The sequence below is a fragment of the Lemur catta genome, chromosome 6 (assembly GCF_020740605.2).
Source record: "Lemur catta isolate mLemCat1 chromosome 6, mLemCat1.pri, whole genome shotgun sequence".
NCBI lineage: Eukaryota > Metazoa > Chordata > Mammalia > Primates > Lemuridae > Lemur > Lemur catta.
In genome coordinates this window covers 68,864,859-68,882,860 of record NC_059133.1, presented here as the reverse complement: position 1 = coordinate 68,882,860, position 18,002 = coordinate 68,864,859, and the positions used below count along the sequence as shown (strand labels likewise).

Below are 18,002 nucleotides of genomic sequence, written 5' to 3'. Positions count from 1 at the left end.
AATGCATCTTCAGGGGTGACCACTAAGCTTTTTGCTGGAGACCCTCCTTTGTAGAAATATTAGGCCTGCCCCTTCTCTCTGGTTTCTTGGGAAATGATTGGGATGTTCCAGCTAGTCCCTGGGCTAGAATACAAAAACTGGTTAAAAACAACATTTCTTAGACAAGTTGATCTTGAATACGTATCAAGCTTCACTGCTAGCAGGAGAATCTGATAATGTGTGGAAATGAGAATTTATTATGGTTGAGAAAACAAAGGTTTACATCAGCAACTAAGAAAAAGACGGCTCATAAGTTAATGAATGTAGATCATAAAAACATCATATTGGTTATTATAGAGGAAATCTAAGGCAGAATACTCTTCAATGCTAGGTGTGTAGCCTAGCAACAGGAATACAGTAAATATGCCACTCATCTAAGAAGCAAGTGATAAGGATGCTTCTGGGGGGCTGTTAATTGGAATAACAAGTTTCACTTTCCTGTAGTAATTCCTAGAGATCACAGTTTACATATGAGGACTGAACTCTGATCTTTTCTTTGCACCCCCACCCAAAGAAACATTTTCCTTTCTGAGGGGGCCTGGTGAGTCATGCCTACAAATGATAAAAATCTCAGCAAACAGGTTTTTATGATGTTGTTTACTTCCCAACCTGATTCTGGTGTAGCATCACATGAAAGATAAAGGACCCTTAAACATTCCTTTCAGCTGATTCCTGGTCTTTCAGACAAAACCTAACTCTTTCAGCCAATTGTCAACTAAAGAATCCCTAAATCTACCTATGACTTGTAAGCCTCCGCTTCAAGTTGTCACGCCTTAATCCCTAAACCTATCTATGACTTGTAAGCCCCCGCTTTGAGATGTCCCACCTTTTGGGGCCAAACCAACGTACGCCTTCCATGTACCTGTAATTCCTGTCTCCCTGAAAATGTATAAAAATCAAAGTGTAACCCAACCACAGCAAGTCCACTTGCTCAAGGCTTCCTGGGTTTGGCTCCAGGCATGGTCCTTAAATTTGGCTCAGAATAAATCTCTTTAAATTATTTCAGAGTTTGGATTTTTCCATCCACACGTGGAAAGCCAGAAACCTGTTAAACCCTTGGAAGGATCAGAGAACCCAAGTGACAGCTTCTGATTTTGAACAGGCAGCTGCCAGTGCATTCTATTTACCATGTGTATGAGGAGAATCACAGAGTGCTTACTCAATATCCCAGTGGGACCCAGATATTTTTATACCTGCCTTTTAGGGGAGGGGGGGAAATGAGGAATACAGATAATTTTGTTTAGAGGTGACAAATGGTGCTAGAGAGGACAAATGGATGGGGGAAACAGATTGACTTGTAAATGAGTCTCTGTGCAAATTAAATTAACCTGAAGCACAGGTATTATACTTAAATGATTTCAGCCAGGTCTGGTTGCATTCTTGATCCTCTTTCCTGCAATACAGGGAGAGGTTACTGGGAGAGGAAGAGAAGTCAGTTGTCCCCTTTAGTCTTTTGATCAGTCAGTCCAGGCTTATGCAGATAGAGGGAACGCCCCCTCCAGTGCTTTTTGGATGTGGAAGGGCCTGTAATTCAAAATACTCTTTATACCAAGGAGTCATATTTTGGGGCGAAATTTCCTGAGCTCCTTCATTTGTTTGCCCATTTCTTTTTAGTTTTGGACAATTTTTTCTCTCTCTGGCTCACCAGAGCAGGTTTTAATTGTTGTCAGGTGAGATGGTGAGTTAATTTTGGAGTGTTGAGGGGCCAGTGAGATACCTGAGTGCAGTTGAAAGGTAGATACACGGATCCAGACTTGACCGATGTAGGCTGCCAATAGATTTAGGTACTGCATTCATGAAAACTATTGCAAAAGGGAGGACATTCATGACGACTGAATTGCAGCTGAATGTAAGCACCATAAAGAGCTTACACCGTGTCTACTTGGCTCACCACTCTATGCCCAGTGCCTAGAAGTGTGACTGAACATAGTGGATGTTCGCGTACATACTTTCAGAATTAACTTTTTAGAAATCAGAATTCGACAAACATTGCACACATTTAACATTCCCTTACTTTCCAGGTGAGGTGAGGACGCCCTTGGATTTCACACTTCTGCCCCTTTAAGAAAGTGTAGGGCACAGGAAAGCGCCACCGCGGGAGAGGCCGGGCGGGGCGGGGCCGCGCGGGTCAGCCGCTCGCCCCGCCTCCCGAAGCCCCGCCCAGCCCCGCGGCCCCGCCCCCAGCCCCGCCTCTCGCGCCAGCTTGCGTCTACGGAAGCGAGACCCCCTCGGGCCGCCGTAAAGAATGCGCGGAAAGACTCGCCAGGGCGAGTGACAGACGTGCCCTGCGCTCTACCTGCAAGCGCTGTGTTAGCAAAGCCAGGTGAGGAGATGTGCAGGCCTGTGCCTGCCCCTTAAAGGATCCGCTGGTGTCGTCCTTTGCAGGAAAATAAAGGGGTCAGAAACACCTTTTGGAACTTAACCCTTTTTATCCCATCATCTTTCCTTATCTGCTAATATTGATACCAACCAAGTGTCCACCACTTAATCACACACGTCGTAACTGATGCCTCATTGGAGCTGGGGAGGGAGAGGGAAGCGTCGGTCTAAATGGCATGGTGTCCAAATCCAAAATAATCTCATATTTGCTCTGTTTTAATTTTAAACCTTAGGCTTGTATGATTCAAGGGATGGCCCAAAGCTGCGTGACAGAATTAGTCTAATGGGACGTCAGGCTCTTAGAGACCCCTGGATCCCCAGGGCATAAACGTGTGGTAACTACCCCACTGACTGTCTACCGGAGTTCACAGTCTAGTGGACCCGACCTGCGTGTTGGCCTGCCCTGCGATTTGCTATTTGAATGAGTCGCCGGTGTTCAAAAGCAGGAGCTAATGTGTAAATATCCGGATTTCTGGATTATTTTAAGAAAGTGGAAGATCTGGCAACACGTTCCTGCCTAGCCCCTTTGGACTGTTTAGAAACAGTCTCCAGTTTGCCACAGTCCCTCTGTCATCTTTCAGCCAGCCTGCCTCACTCAATTCTGGTGTCTGGACCCTTGTAGGCAGTTGAATTTTAGACCCCTTCTCTCAATACTTGGGTGGATGTAAGACTATTTAAAACATTTGTGAAGAACAGATCAGAGGTCCCAAACACCTGGGTGTATAATTTGTGTTTAAATTGCTGTTCCTCATTCCCACTTGTCAAAGTGGTGTTTTTCTATTGGGACAAATCTTTTCAGTCCAGGCTTGGTAAAATTGAATCATCAGAGGTATTTACTGAAAAAGATTTGGGAGTTGATGTTATTTTATTACAATTAAATCCATAAAAATTTTTTTAAAGAAAAAAATCTGAAATTCACTTGATTGTTTTATGACATGACAATCTTGAATGAAATAGTGTAGTTAGTATAACTTGTATATCTCTGCCTGTAGACAATTATAGTTTGCTAGCCCCCACAACTCTTGGCTAAAAGTGTATGCCTTAACTGCTCTTTCCCACCACTAGACTGTAAGCTTCCTGAAGACAGAGAACTTGTTTATTTTCTTCACAGTTGCCAAGCATGCCTGCTTAAAAGTAAATGATTTGTTAAATGCATGAAAGAACTTTAAAGGTATGATCACCTTTCTATATAACAACATAAACAATGTAATAATAACAATATAAAATAACAATACAATAAAAGTAATACAAAAATACAGGATAACAACTATTTATATAGCACTTACATTGTATTAAGTATTGTAAGTAATCTGTTTTCTTTTTTTATCTCCCCCCACCCTCAAAATTATTATAAGTAATCTAGAGATGATTTAAAGTATTAACTAAAATTATTTGTACCCCATAATACTTTGAAATAAAAAGAGTACAGTTTATGGGAGGATGAGTATAGTTTATATGCAAATACTATGCCATTTTATATAAGGGACTTGAGCATCGTTGGATTTTAGTATGGTGGGGGTGGTCCTGGAACCAATCCCCTGTGGATACCAAGGGATGACTATATATCTTATTTGATGTAACAGGCATTTTCTTGAGGATTCTCTCAAAATCAAATGCTTATATATTTGTTCTAAATTATTAAAACGATTCTCTTGAGAAAATGCATCATTTTAAAAGATTGGATTTCCCCAAGTTGTTGCACCAAAGCTTCCATCTGAAATGAACTTGTACTTGTGAATCATCAGATACAGAACTTACACTGTAATATTTTCTTATTATGTAATAAGATCTGGAAATGTTGGTCAGCCTTGGAATTTTTAGTATTTGTTTGTTTGTTTGTTTTTTAGAGATCCAGAAATTCAAGTTGAGATCAAGTTGAAAGACAGACCTTGTTCTTTCCCCATGAGGAGCAGCCCTTATCAACAGCAACATTGACAGAACCTGTGTTTAGGAAGAGGCCTGATGGCTTTGAGTCTAGGTTGGAAAGCTCGCGGGAACTGCTGTGGTCTCCTTCTGCAGGCTATGAGACGTCCTCCTTTGTCTCCCTGGGCCCGCTGCTCCTGGGGAGGAGCTGGAAGCTTTTTGGACCCTGAGATGAGAGCTTTCCTGGAGGAGAACACTGAAGTCACCAGCAGTGGCAGCCTCACCCCCGAAATCCAGTTGCGGCTTTTGACCCCCAAGTGCAAGTTCTGGTGGGAAAGAGCTGACCTGTGGCCCCACAGTGATCCTTACTGGGCAATCTACTGGCCAGGAGGCCAAGCCCTGTCTAGGTACTGCCCTCCTTAAATGGGAACCCTTACGGCTGCTACAGATCCTTTCTCTTTTCAGCCCCCTCCAACTCCTCATTCTCCTGCCCCTACAAAAAAACCACAGCAAAAATATTTTTGTTTTCTTATTTAGAACAGGTTAGCAATATTTTTTTGGTTGTTTTGTTGTATAGTTTCCCCTTCTAACCCAAACTTTTCAAATTATTTCCCCAAATATAGCTCTCTCCCCAAGTGAAATCCTGTATCTTTGGGTCTTCATTCTGAAGGCTCCCATGTATACACATTAAATAATTTTGTATGTGTTTTTTCCAATTAATCTGCTTTCTGTAAGTTGATTTTTCAATAAGCCTTCAAGGGGCCACAGGCCTTGGCCCCTGCATTCTCCATTTATCTTCACTTGTTCGGGAACTACCTAGCCCTGGTCCAAATTCCTTGGTTGAACTGGACTCTGTGCTTTGCCAGAAAGGTCATCATAATATGATTCAGGAAACAGGTTTTATCACTTTATGATGAACAATAAAAAAGAGTAAATTTTGGATCTAGCATGCTTAGTCCTAATTATAGCAATATCTCGTCAGTCTTAATTTCTGGTGCTTGGTAGTTTCTGGATCATAGTAAGTGTTTCATATTTTGACAACTCAAATGAGAGACTGAGGCAAGATTCTCAATCAGTGGAGGTTTATTGAGTCAGAGCTTGAAGGTGTACCCAGGAAAACACAAGTCACAGAAACATGTGGCCTGTGCTCTCCCGAGAGGTTTCAGGAGACTCACTCAGTATTTATACATTTATTTAAAAGAGAAAAGGCATGCAGGAAAAAGGCGGGTAGGTGGTGAGACAAATGGTTACATTCTTGTGAGATTTTAATTAGCACCCAGTAAATCTGTGCCATACATAAGGTAAGGTAAACATTCAGAAAATGAGAGTAATTATGCAGATGTCTCAGGGTGTGGGGGGGAATGACTGATCTCATCCTGTCTCTGTTCTGCACCTGGGAAGATAAGCTTGTAATCAACATTGTCATTGTGAAACTTGACAGACTTTAGTTTCATGGACAAGAAGTTAGACTTAGGTTGCAGTTGACATGTCCTTGTTTATGGGAGGATATACATCTTGAAGGGTTTAGGGGCTGGCCATGAATTTACTTATGTGTGAGAGCAGTCATCTGGAGATGCATGAGGCCTTGTCCCTTTTGTAAGGATCTGGCTAATATATATAGTGCTCTGAGACAAGGTTGCAAAGTACAGCTATCTATCAGAGAAAAGGACAACAGTGTTGCATGACTCAGTCTCCAGACTTAACTTTCGCATAATTGGTTGGGGGGGTTCTGAGATTTTTTATTTTTCTTTACAACTTTTTTAAGTTGAAGAGCATGATTGGTCAGTTATGCGGAACTACTCTTCACGCCTGCTGAAGAGAAAGACCAAATGACTAAGTCTTCTCTCCTGCCACCTCTGCCCAGCTCTGAAGATGGACTTTTTGTCTCACTCTAGTCAGACCAAACTTGCCAAAGTTGGACCAAGTTCTCCTGCTAGGTTCCATTATTTCTTTTGTCCAGTCAACCTGAAGACATCTCTTTTCTCACTCTCCTTTTTTTTTTTTGATACCTTTTACTGACCTTTTGCCATGTTTTCTCCTTTCTTTTTAACGTAGGTATCTTCTGGATCATCCTGATGTTGTCAGAGAGAAATCTGTGTTAGATCTGGGGAGTGGATGTGGAGCTACAGCTATTGCTGCTAAGATGAGTGGAGCATCAAGGATCTTGGCCAATGACATAGACCCTAGTAAGTATTGGTATTCAAAAATATTTAAAGCTCATCTTTTTTTTTCTTCCTGGGATAAGTATGTAAACATATCTCAATGTGATAGCTTATTGCCATCTGATTTTTTTTTTGTAATCTGATATTATGAATTTTTGTTCAATGGGACATTATTTGTGGGAATCCTCTGAGGCCTGAGTTGATGGTACATTTTTCCCAAGAGGATTTGCATTTGTATCTGCCAGACATCCTGGAAGTATACCGACCAGGAAGCACTTACGTTAATTTCTGGGCTAGGAATTTCCTGAAATAGTGTCTCTTTGATCCCAAACCCAAGTGGGGTTAGGCCTATGTCTTTAGGGGAGATTTTTATTCCAATAGAACTCCAGTTGAGACAAGTTTTTATTTTATCTGATTTTCTTCTGGTCTACCCTTTCAATGAGGATATAGCCCTTGAAGATCTTTATTTTATACAGGGGTCTCATTTCTAATTTGCTGTCATGCTCAAGCCCAAGGCTTGTTTCCTTGTCCACAGTAAAAAACCAAAACTCTTGGTTTGAGATAAGCAAATGTTCCTAAAATCCCAATGTTTCTAGGTATTTTGGTTTGTTTTCTTTTTAGGATATCTTGTCATATATTCAGAAATTACAGTATATGGCTTATATTGCCATAAACTTTAGACTATTTGCCTAAAAAAAGAAACCTTTCAACAAAAAGGGGGAAAGAAACCGTATTGTTAGGAGATTTACTAAATTATTTAATCAATAGGGAATTATAACAACCTACCATATGTCAATCATTATATGCCTTTTTAAAGTTGCAGGAATGGCTATTACACTAAATTGTGAATTGAACCGACTGAATCCTTTGCCCATTTTAACCAAAAATATTTTGGATTTGGAACAAGAAAAGTGGGACCTTGTTGTTCTTGGAGATATGTTTTATGATGAGAGTCTTGCAGATAGTCTTCATCAGTGGCTGAAGAATTGCTTCTGGACCTACAGAACTCGGGTACTGATTGGTGACCCTGGGAGGCCCCAGTTCAGTGGACACAGCATTCAGCATCAACTGCACAAAGTGGTAGAATATTCACTTCCAGAGCCTACCAGGCAGGAAAACAATGGACTGATGACAAGCACAGTGTGGGATTTTCAGCCTTGAGTTGTCAAAGTGCTTCCAAATATGAATATAGTTATGTTTGGATTTAACCCTAGAAGTTTTCTTCATAGGAGATATTCTCCACTTTAAAGAATCCAATTCCTGTTAAATGGCAAATGTTGTTTCCAAATGTGAAGGTTTAAATTTGTGTCAGCCTTTGTCACGTAACTAGTTCTGCATTTCTATGCCTGCTAATTATACAATTCTCTATCTGCAATTTTTCCCCTAGTTTTACTGCTATGGGAATATTATGATAGAAGGCAATTTTCAGTGGTGGTAACATGTAATTTAAGTAGTGGAGATGAATTAGATATTCTAGCTGAATCTGTTTCTATAGTTGAGGACAACTGTGATGTACCTTTGAATTAAACAAACAAAATATAGAAGATTTTTTTTTTTGAGATGTGGTCTTGCTCTGATGCCCAGGCTGGAGTACAGTGGCTACTGACAGGTATGATCATGGCTCACAGCAGCCTCAAACTCCTGGGCTCAAGTGATCCTCCTGCCTCAGCCTCCCGAGTAGCTGGGACTATAGGTTTGTGCCACTGTACCTGGCTTACAAGAATACTGTATTTTTAAAAAGTTATTTGTAAAGATCAAAGTAGTATGATAACAGAGTACATGGGCTTTGGAGTCAGGCAACCCTGTCACATTCTAGCCAGGATTTTGGGCTAGTTAAGCTCTTGAAGCTTTAATCTTCCCATCTAGAAAATAGTAATAAAACTCAATAAACCTTACCTCAAAGAGTTATTGTACTAAATGAAAGTATAAGGTGCCTAATATAGTATGTAGTACATAGTAGGGCCTCAATGAACAATCATGGAGAAAAATAAAGATTTTAGAATTTCCCACATACTCTGTGCTATGACACCTTGTGATTCCTCTTTATGGTTTACTAAGGTTAGCTAGAAATTGGTTATGCCACCAGTACATGCCCCTGGGTTGTCAGGATGTTATCAATAAAAACACTGCTACATAAGTGAAAAATAATGTGAAGAAGAATATGTATATTATGCCACTATTTTTATAAAATTGCATATATTTACTTGTACATGTATATATATATTAATAAAATACATACTTGCTTGCAGTATACATAGAATGTCTCTGGAAAGATAAATAAACTGGTAACAATTGTTGCCTTCTGCGAGGGAACCAAATGGCTTATGGACTGGGTGGTGGAGGGAGACCTAGTTTTTACTTTTGGGTCTTAGAATTTTATACTAATTACATGTACTGTATTTCCTATTCTCTAATTTAAAACTAAATATCACCACTATACAAGGGCTGTCTGGAAAGTATCCAGCCATGTAACTGTTCTCATTATATGAACAATATTACAAGTGAAACATCAAATGCAGCCTTTCTAACGTACCCTCATGTTCTTATAGACTGCTTTGGAATTGTTTATGACACTTACATTCTATGCTTTCTAATATTATATGCTGTCCTGGGATTAGGATGCCAGGGAGATATGATCAGAGTTATAGTCATACAGTAGAAATGCAGAAAAAGAATTGAGGGCAAGTTGTTGCTTAGACAGGAAAATAGGATAATTAGATGAGATTTGGGGAGCTGGAGTTGCAGAGGGTCTTGGAATTTCCTTACTTGTGATTCTTGAACTTGGGAAGTCTAAGTTTATTACAAGTCAGTGAATCAACTCTTTTTTTTTTTTTTTGAGACAGAGTCTTGCTCTGTTGCCTGAGCTAGAGTGCTGTGGTGTCAGCCTAGCCCACAGCAACCTCAAACTCCTGGGCTCAAGTGATCCTCCTGCCTCAGCCTCCTGAGTAGCTGGGACTACAGGCCTGGAACACCATGCCCGGTTAATTTTTTCTATATATTTTTAGTTGTCCAGCAAATTTCTTTCTATTTTTAGTAGAGATGGGGGTCTCGCTCTGCTCAGGCTGGTCTCAAACTCCTGACCTCGAGCAATCCTCTGACCTCGGCCTCCCAGAGTGCTAGGATTACAGGCGTGAGCCACCGTGCATAGCCTATTTTGAAGAAACTTTTCTTATAGATCAACAAAGAATAAGAAAAATAAAATATTTTAATTTCATTTACTCTTTCCTTTTTTACCTTTTTTAAATTAATTTTATTTTTAAATTTTCCTTTTTTAGAGATGTGGTCTTGTTCTGTGCCAGGCTGGAGTGCAGTGGTACAATCAGAGCTCACTGTAGCCTCAAACTCCTGTGTTCAAGTGATCCTCCTGCCTCAGCCTCGCAAGTAGCTGGGACTACAGGCCTAAGCCACCATGCCTAGCTAATTTTTAAATTTTTTGTATAGATGGGGTCCCACCGTGTTACCCAGACTGGCTTCCAACTCCTGAGCTCAAGCAATTGTCCCGCCTCAGCCTTCCAAAGTGCTGGGATTATAGGCTTGAGCCACTGTGTCTGGCCCATTTACTCTTTTTTTAATGCTCTTCCTTTCCTTATGTAGTTCTATATTCCAGACCTACATCATGTTCCTGTCTCAGAAGGACTTCTTTTAACATTTCTTGTAAGGCAGGACTCCTGGCAACAATTTCCTTCAATTTCTATTTGTCTAAGAAAGTCTATTTCTTCTCCACTTTTGATGATTATTTTCAATGGATACAGAATTATTGGTGGGTGTTCTTTTTCTTTCAACATGTCAAATATTTTATTCCACTCTCTTCTTGATGGCATGGTTACTGACGAGAAGTACAATTTAATTCCTATCCTTGTTCTTCTGCAGGTGTTTTATTTCTCTGGCTTCTTTCAAGATTTTCTGTTTGTCTTTGATTATCTACAGTTTGACTATGATATGCCTAGATGTAGGGTTTATTTTTTATTTTTGGTAGAAACAGAGTCTCACTATGTTGTCCAGGCTGTTCTTTTTTTTTTTTTTTTTCTTTTTCTTTTTTTCCCCTCTTTTCTTTTTTTCTTTTTTCTTTTTCTTTTCTTTGAGATGCAGTTTCACTCTGTTGCCCAGGGTAGAGTGCAGTGGTGTCATCATAGCTCACTGCAACCTTGACTGCCTGGGCTCAAGGGATCCTCCTGTTTCAGCCTCCTGAGTAGCTGGGACACAGGTATGTGCCTCCACACCAGGCTAATTTTTATACTTTTTGTAGAGACGGAGTCTCGCTATGGTGCCCAGGCTGGTCTCGAACTCTCCTGGCCTCAAGTGATACCCCTGCCTTGGCCTCCCAAAGTGCTGGGATCATAGGCGTGAGCCACCACACCTGTTGGTGTAGTTTTTTGAGCATTTATTCTGCTTAATATTCTTTGAGCTTCCTGGATGTGCAGTTTGACATCTGTCAATTTAGGGAAATTCTCAGCCATTATTATCTCAGTCAAATATTTCTTATGTTCCTTCTCTCTTTTCTTTCTGGTATTCCCATTATGTATGTTTTATCTTTTGTAATTGGCCCACAGTTCTTGGCTATTTTGTTCAGGTTTTTTTTTCCGCCATTCTTTTTTCTCTTTGCATTTGAGTTCCAGTAGTTTCTCTTGACTTATCTTCAAGCTCACTGCTTCTTCCCTTAGTCATGTCCAGTCTACTGATGAACGCATCAAAGGAATTCTTTATTTCTATTCTAGTGTTTTTGATTTTTAGCACTTTCTTTTGATTTTTTCTTAGAGTTTCTATCTCTGCTTACGTGATCTATCTGTTCTTGCATGTTGTCCATTTTTTTCATTATAGCCCTTAGCTTGTTAATCATAGTTATTTTAAATTTCTGATCTGATAATTCTAAAATCTCTGCCATATCTGAGTCTGGTTCTGATGTCTGTTTGGTTTCTTCAGACTGTTTTTTGTCTTTTAGCATGCCTTGTAATTTTTTGTTGATAGCTGGACGTGATGTGTTAGGTAAAAGAAACAGGTAAACTGAGGTGGTGTGAGTTTTTGGGTTTTTTTTTTAATCTGGGTAGAGTTACTGTTTGCTGTAGCATGGGTGTCAGAGGTTAACATTTCCTCTAGTGTCCGTGTTTTTGTTCTCCTGTTATTTTTTGGTTTCCCTAGTAATTCCTTCTTAAATAGAGTCTGAGGTTTGCAGTTCGTTCAGCTGTAATCCTTGTTATTACACAGTAGCTCAACTGATGTGGTGGTGAGTTATGGGAGAAGGGGATGTATTCCACAGACCTGTGATTAGGTCTCAGCCTTTGAGTCAGTCTATGCCCCTGGGCTGTGACCTTCACAAGTGCTTCTCAACTTTTATTTTGCCCCCTTTGGTGAGATAAGAAATCTAGATGGGCTGGAGTTGGTTACTCTTTCCCCCAGGTCAGTTAGGCTCTGGTAAAATAGTTTCTCTTGAAACTCAGCTTTTGTTAAGGAGAACAGGATGCTTGGTCATATTTCAAAATGGTTACTTTCCCTCTCCCCCTGCTGGAAGTAAGAGAGGGTTTTTTCTCTGATCTTCACCCTGAAAACCTGGTAGATCTTCTGCAGGCAAAACTCATGAAAATGTGGTGTCATCTCCCCTAGGAATGGGCCCCCTAGAGTTTTTTTTTTTTTAATTGAAGGGAGTTTGAGCAAACAGTGACTTGTGAATCAGGCAGCCCCCAGAATTAGAATAGGTTCAGAGTGACTCCAGGGCTACCACATGGTTGGATAACATTTATAGACTCCTGTAGTTTTGAACCCCCAAGTTCATCCACACAGAGCCTCCAGCAACTCATGAATTATAGTTTAAGTGTTCCTGCTGGTACTGGCTCCAGCAGCAGGCTTCTGCTGTGATTCTTTGTTTTCATCTGTCTTCCCAATTTGTGAGGCATTGGTTTTCCCTTTGACCTCAATTCTCTGATAGATCTATGAAGTTGATTTTTCAGTTCATTCAGCTTTTTTTCTTCTGAGGATGGGAGCGATGACTTCCAATCTCTTTACATTGGAAGATATAAATTAGACTGGACACTGGAACTCTGGGCATTACTTTTATTTCTTTCCTCTTTTACTTCTTTCCTGTTCATTCATTCAGTGAATATTTGAGTGCTTATGTACCAGGCACTATTCTGAGCACTGGGAATACAGCAATGAAAAAAAAAAGAGATAAATATTTTGTCCTCATGAAATTTATATTCTAGGGTGGAGAGACAGATAAACAAAATAAAGCAGGTATCAGATAGTGACGGATAATAAGGAGAAAAATAAAGAGGTAAGGCTGATAGTACTGTGTCTGGGATGGGGTACTGATACTTTAAACAGGGTGGTGAGAAATAGCTAATATAACTAGCAATACAAAATAAGATCAAACCATAAAGTTCTTTAGGAAGATAAATCTTTTATAGACACACCCTAAGAAGCTCACATCTTAGATTTTGAAACTAGTTTCTGTGAAAAGATGAAAATGCTATTGACTTGGTTAGACATTCAATATTAAATTTTATTGAATTTGTCTTTAGAAAAGTTTCGTAGATAGAACAGGCCTTACCTATTTTACACATATATGCATGTATACCACCTTTGTAGTGGCAATATATATATTCACACTATTAACATACCACATTTATAAATAGTAAGGACAAGAAATGGAGTTGAATATGTCCCCTCCCACTAAACATGTACAAGAAACTTACCATACCATTCTTTTCCCTGTTTTTTACTACATCAGAGGTAAAATAAGAAATCTTTAAGACAGTCCCAGTGAGACAGGCTCATGGCACAGGGAGTATGCTAAATTAGGGGTTAGTTTCAGCATGGTATGTGTCAGATAATTTTGTGATTACCAAAGAGTTTTCATCTGAAAACTAAGACCCTTGCTGTTTATTTCAAAATGTGAAAATGTGAACTCAATAGAGCTTCAAGAATACAGTCTCTGTAATGATATTCTGTATTTACTCATTTTTATACATTTCTGAATGCAATTTTGCTGAGGAAGAAAAGCTTACAGATGGATAAAATGTATTTGGGAAGAGTAGCCATAAAAATCAGTGAATTAAGTGTCTAGGCAAGGGCCTCAGTAATACTAATATGCTGAATGGCTAATAAATCACTTTATTTCAATGAAACAAAGAAATATATAAATTCTGAGAAGAATTAACAGGCCTGATGTTCAGCTGTGCTTTGGCAAATGGACATTTAAATACTTCAGGGAGGTAAGAACCAAAAAATAATTAGGAAGGTAATTTTGCCTTTAGAAATATTTTTACTTAGGATTTTCCTAAACTTTATCCATACTGGCAAATTTCTCTTGCAACAGCTCAAATACCTACGTAGGAGAAGAAAATCTTGAGGGAAAACAGATCATTTAAAACTTTGTTATTTAAGAAACAGGCCGGGCGCGGTGGCTCATGCCTGTAATTCTAGCACTCTGGGAGGCCGAGGCGGGAGGATCGCTCAAGGTCAGGAGTTCGAGACCAGCCTGAGCAAGAGTGAGACCCTGTCTCTACTAAAAATAGAAATAAATTATCTGGACAACTAAAAATATATATAGAAAAAATTAGCTGGGCATGGTGGTGCATGCTTGTAATCCCAGCTACTCGGGAGGCTGAGGAAGTAGGATCGCTTAAGCCCAGGAGTTTGAGGTTGCTGTGAGCTAGGCTGATGCCACGGCACTCTAGCTCGGGTAACACAGTGAGACTCTGTCTCAAAAAAAAAAAAAAAAAAAAGAAACAAACCCCAATGCCCCTCCCCCATATCGGAGTTCATGCTAGGATTACTATTTCAAAAACAATGACTCATCCAACAGATATAGAATAATAACACCATTAAAATGGTTGAGAGTCTTGTTAACGTCAAAGCACAAACCATGTATATACTGAGATTTAGCTGATTCTCTGACAGTTATACCTTAAATAAGACAATAAAATAATAAAATAGTGTTAAATTAAATGGAACATAAATCTCTACAGACCATTTCCTGGGAAAGTAGTTTTGATAAACTTTCATAGCTTTGATAAGCTTCAATACCATCAATAAACAGTCCATGTCACTTGCTTAAGTTTGTTTGGGCCTACTAATTGCTCCAAGACTTCTCGTGAATGATCTATAAAAGAAAACAATGACAATATATTAATTCACAATAATCAAAAATATTTAGTGTTTCCTCATGTATAAACTGGGAGAGATGATAAATATTATATCTCATAGATTTATTTAAAGGATTAAATGAGATGATATATAAAGCACAGTATACAAATGAGTAACTCACTAATAATTAATGATAGCCATCACTATTAGGTATAGTGCACCTATCATAGTAATACTTTTTAAAAAATAGGCATTTGTTATTTTCTCTGTAATTTCATCTCAATTTCACCAACCAGAGAGTACCAGCGTAGTTTCATCATTAACCTGTGTATAACCTTTTTCAGGGTCTTAGCAGGAAATAGATGATACACTATAGTGGGGTGACCGAACAGGGCTTAATAAAGGGAGTATTACAAAGGAGTGAGCAGGATTAAGGAAAGCCAGCAGGTATGTGAAACCACTTTCGGAAGCTACAACATGCCCAAAGCGTTAGAAGAGGAAACATTTACCATAATAAAATGTGGCAAGTTGACCTATAGCTGAGCATTTTTCCATTTCTGTTCAATGTTATTATAAACCATGACTTTTAATAACTATTATATGAATACATTGTAATTTAACCAGTTTATATTACTGGACATTTGTTTTTGAGACAGGGTCTTGCTCTGTCAACCAGGCTAGAGTGCAGTGGCATGACTATAACCTTTTTTTTTGAGATAGAGGCTTACTGTAACCTTTTATTGGATATTTAGATGGTTTCCATCTTTTCACAATGTATAATGGTGATTTTGATATGGTTTCTATCTCCTTTGCAAAGTCAGTTTTAGAATGTCTTTTAAAAAATCTGAATTAAAGCAAAAATACTGATAAAATTTTATTACCTTAAAAATTATAAGTTTAACAAACTTGTTTCCATAGATATAACCTATGTCATATGTACATCATATCTCTAATCTTGAAAATTCTCTAATTTAATGGTTCCTAGACTTATAGGGTTTACAGTCCAGTAGAAAAAAAAAGTGGATCTAACAGATATGGTTACTAGATTTTATTTTGAGCAAAAAAAAAAAAAAAAAGCAAAATACCAAGGTTTATGGTCAGCAAGAGAACCAGAGTGTATTGAAGTGACAAGTTATTATCATCTGGAAAACCAAGGTTAACATCAACTTTTTAAAAAAAGCAGCTAGAAGATAAATGCAGTTTTATTCATGATCATAAAAATATCATCAGCTATTATACAGGAAATCTAGATTAAATACAGGTTTCAAATAGGTTGAAAGTAAAAGGGTGGACAAAGACATGTACACAGCAAGCATACAAAGCTGGAATAGCTATGAAAGAAGAGGGAACACTTCTCAGCTCATTCTGTGAGGCCAGTATTACCCTGACACCAAAGCTAGACAAACACATCACATAAAATGAAAACTATAGACCAAGATCTCATATGAATACAGATTCAAAACTCCTCAACAAAACACCAGCACACCAAATCCAGCAACCATGAAAAGGATTACATTCCATAATCCACTGGGATTTGTCTTAGGAATGCAAAGTTCGTTTAACACCCATCTAAAAATCAGTGTGATAATACTGTCTTCATTTCCTATTACTGCTGTAACAAATTACCACAAACTTCATAGCTAAAAACAACAAATTTATTATCATACAATTTTGAAGGTCAGAATTCCAAAATGGGTCTCACTGGGTTAAAATCAGTTGTAAACAGGTCTGCATTCTTTTTTTGAGGCTCTAAGGAGTATCTACTTTCCTTGACTTTTCCAGCTTCTAGAGACCACCATATTCTTTGCATTCCTGCTTATTCAAAGTGTGCAACATTGGGCAGAGTCCTCATGCTCTCATCTCTATGGTTCTTCTCTCATCCTCTTCCACTTTTAAGGACCCTTATGATTACATTGGGCCTATCTGGATAATCTCCCTATTTTACGATCAACTGATTAGCAATTTTAATTCCATCTGCAACCTCATGTAACATAACATACATTCTGGGCATTAGAACGTGGACATCTTTGAGTGGGAGCATTATTCTATCTACCTCATGTACCATGTCATAAGATAAAGGACAAAAACCACATGATCGTCTCAATAGACACAGAAATGCCATTTGACAAAACCCAACGTTAGTGATAAAAACATTCAACAAACTGGGAATAGAAGGGAACTTCCTCAACCTGAAAAAGGGCATATATGAAAAACCCATAGCTAATATCATACTTAATGACAAAAGATTAAATGTCTTCCCCCTAAAATCAAGACAAGACCGGGATATCCACTCTTGCCATTTCTATTCAACATTGTACCCAAGGTTCCAGCCATAGAAGTTGAACAAGAAAAAGGAATAAAAGGCATTCAGGTTGGAAGGAAGATATAAAACTATTTGTAGATAATGCAATACCATATATAGAATATCCCAAGGAATTCCCTAAAAAAGTTAGAACTAATAAATGAGTTTAGCAAGGGTGAAAGCTACAAAAGCAATATACAAAAATCAAATGTATTTCTATATATCTGCAATGAATAATCCAAAAATGAAATTAAGAAAATAATTCCATTTATGTTACCATCAAAAAGAATAGAATACTTAGGAATAAATTTAACAAAAGTGAAAAACTTATACTCTGAAAACTGCAAAACATTGTTGAAAGAAATAAGATCTAAATAAATGGAAAGATATCTATGTTCACAGATCAGAAGACAATATTGTTAAGATAGCAATACTCCCCAAATTATCTATAGATTCAATACAATCCCTATCAAAATTCCAGCTGGCTTTTTATTATTTGCAGGAATTGGTAAGATGACTCTAATATTTATATGAAAATTGAAGGGACCCAAATAGCTAATGCAATTTTGAAAAAGAACAAAATTGGAGAGTTATACTTTATGATTTCATTTTAGCTGGTGTTTCTAGGATTATTTTGACATTTTTCCTAGTTGTGAACATGTTATCAAACATTATATATAATTTTTTTTTCTGTCCACATTTGTTACTCTTCTGTAGGAATTTACTAGTGCACACAATAGGAAGATGCTTTTCCCTCCAATAGAAAGCATTTAACATTTTTATGTAATTTAAAATTTTTGATGCTAGATGGCAGTATTACATTATAGCCTCCTTAGGCAGTTTCTTCCCATGAAACAGTTATTAGGACTGTGGGTTTAAATAGTAGGAATTTTCAATGCCTGTGAGTTTATTATGCCATAGGGAGAAACTGTGGCATCTCTAAGTATTTCATGATCCCTTGGCAGAACACTTTATAGAAACACAGACTCTCCAGACTGAAAAAGAGCTAAAGCTACTTATATCAATCACACTACTGATGGTTGATGTCATCTTCCTATTGCCTTCCCTTTCCTAGTAACAGTTAAGCCACTTTACACTAAAGGCTCAGGAAAGAATTATAGATTGTGGATCAGATGACTTACGTTATACTTCTAGGGTTTTGTTTTTTTTTTGAGATA

The 18,002-nt window shown here is 38.3% G+C and overlaps 2 protein-coding genes across 4 annotated transcripts in view; one reads left to right on the top strand and one right to left on the bottom strand.

Moving 5' to 3' along the window:
* Nucleotides 1–2,247: 2,247 nt before the first annotated feature.
* On the top strand, nt 2,248–7,980 carry ETFBKMT (electron transfer flavoprotein subunit beta lysine methyltransferase). Of its 2 annotated transcripts, none has more exons than XM_045554063.1 (4): nt 2,248–2,362; nt 4,266–4,688; nt 6,337–6,467; nt 7,261–7,980. In XM_045554063.1, the coding sequence occupies exons 2-4, from the start codon at nt 4,381–4,383 to the stop codon at nt 7,602–7,604; spliced, it is 783 nt and encodes a 260-aa protein (XP_045410019.1). In that variant the 5' UTR covers nt 2,248–2,362; nt 4,266–4,380; the 3' UTR covers nt 7,605–7,980. The 2 variants fall into 2 exon arrangements, with proteins under 2 accessions (XP_045410019.1, XP_045410020.1); XM_045554064.1 differs by lacking the exon at nt 2,248–2,362 and adding an exon at nt 3,375–3,589.
* Nucleotides 7,981–14,244: 6,264 nt separating this feature from the next.
* AMN1 (antagonist of mitotic exit network 1 homolog) overlaps nt 14,245–18,002 on the bottom strand; it is a 37,119-nt gene continuing 33,361 nt past the window's right edge. For both annotated transcript variants that reach the window (XM_045554061.1, XM_045554062.1), the window contains exon 7: nt 14,245–14,538. In XM_045554061.1, coding sequence (XP_045410017.1) covers nt 14,465–14,538 — 74 coding nt within the window. In that variant the 3' untranslated portion in view covers nt 14,245–14,464. The remainder of the gene's footprint in view (nt 14,539–18,002) is intronic.

Bases quoted from the DNA above. Each gene is read 5' to 3' on its own strand.
- ETFBKMT (XM_045554063.1), top strand. From the start codon at position 4,381: ATGGCTTTGAGTCTAGGTTGGAAAGCTCGCGGGAACTGCTGTGGTCTC. The intron at 4,689-6,336 runs GTACTGCCCTCC...TTTTTAACGTAG, and splicing joins GGAGGCCAAGCCCTGTCTAG to GTATCTTCTGGATCATCCTG. The intron at 6,468-7,260 runs GTAAGTATTGGT...GCCTTTTTAAAG, and splicing joins GGCCAATGACATAGACCCTA to TTGCAGGAATGGCTATTACA.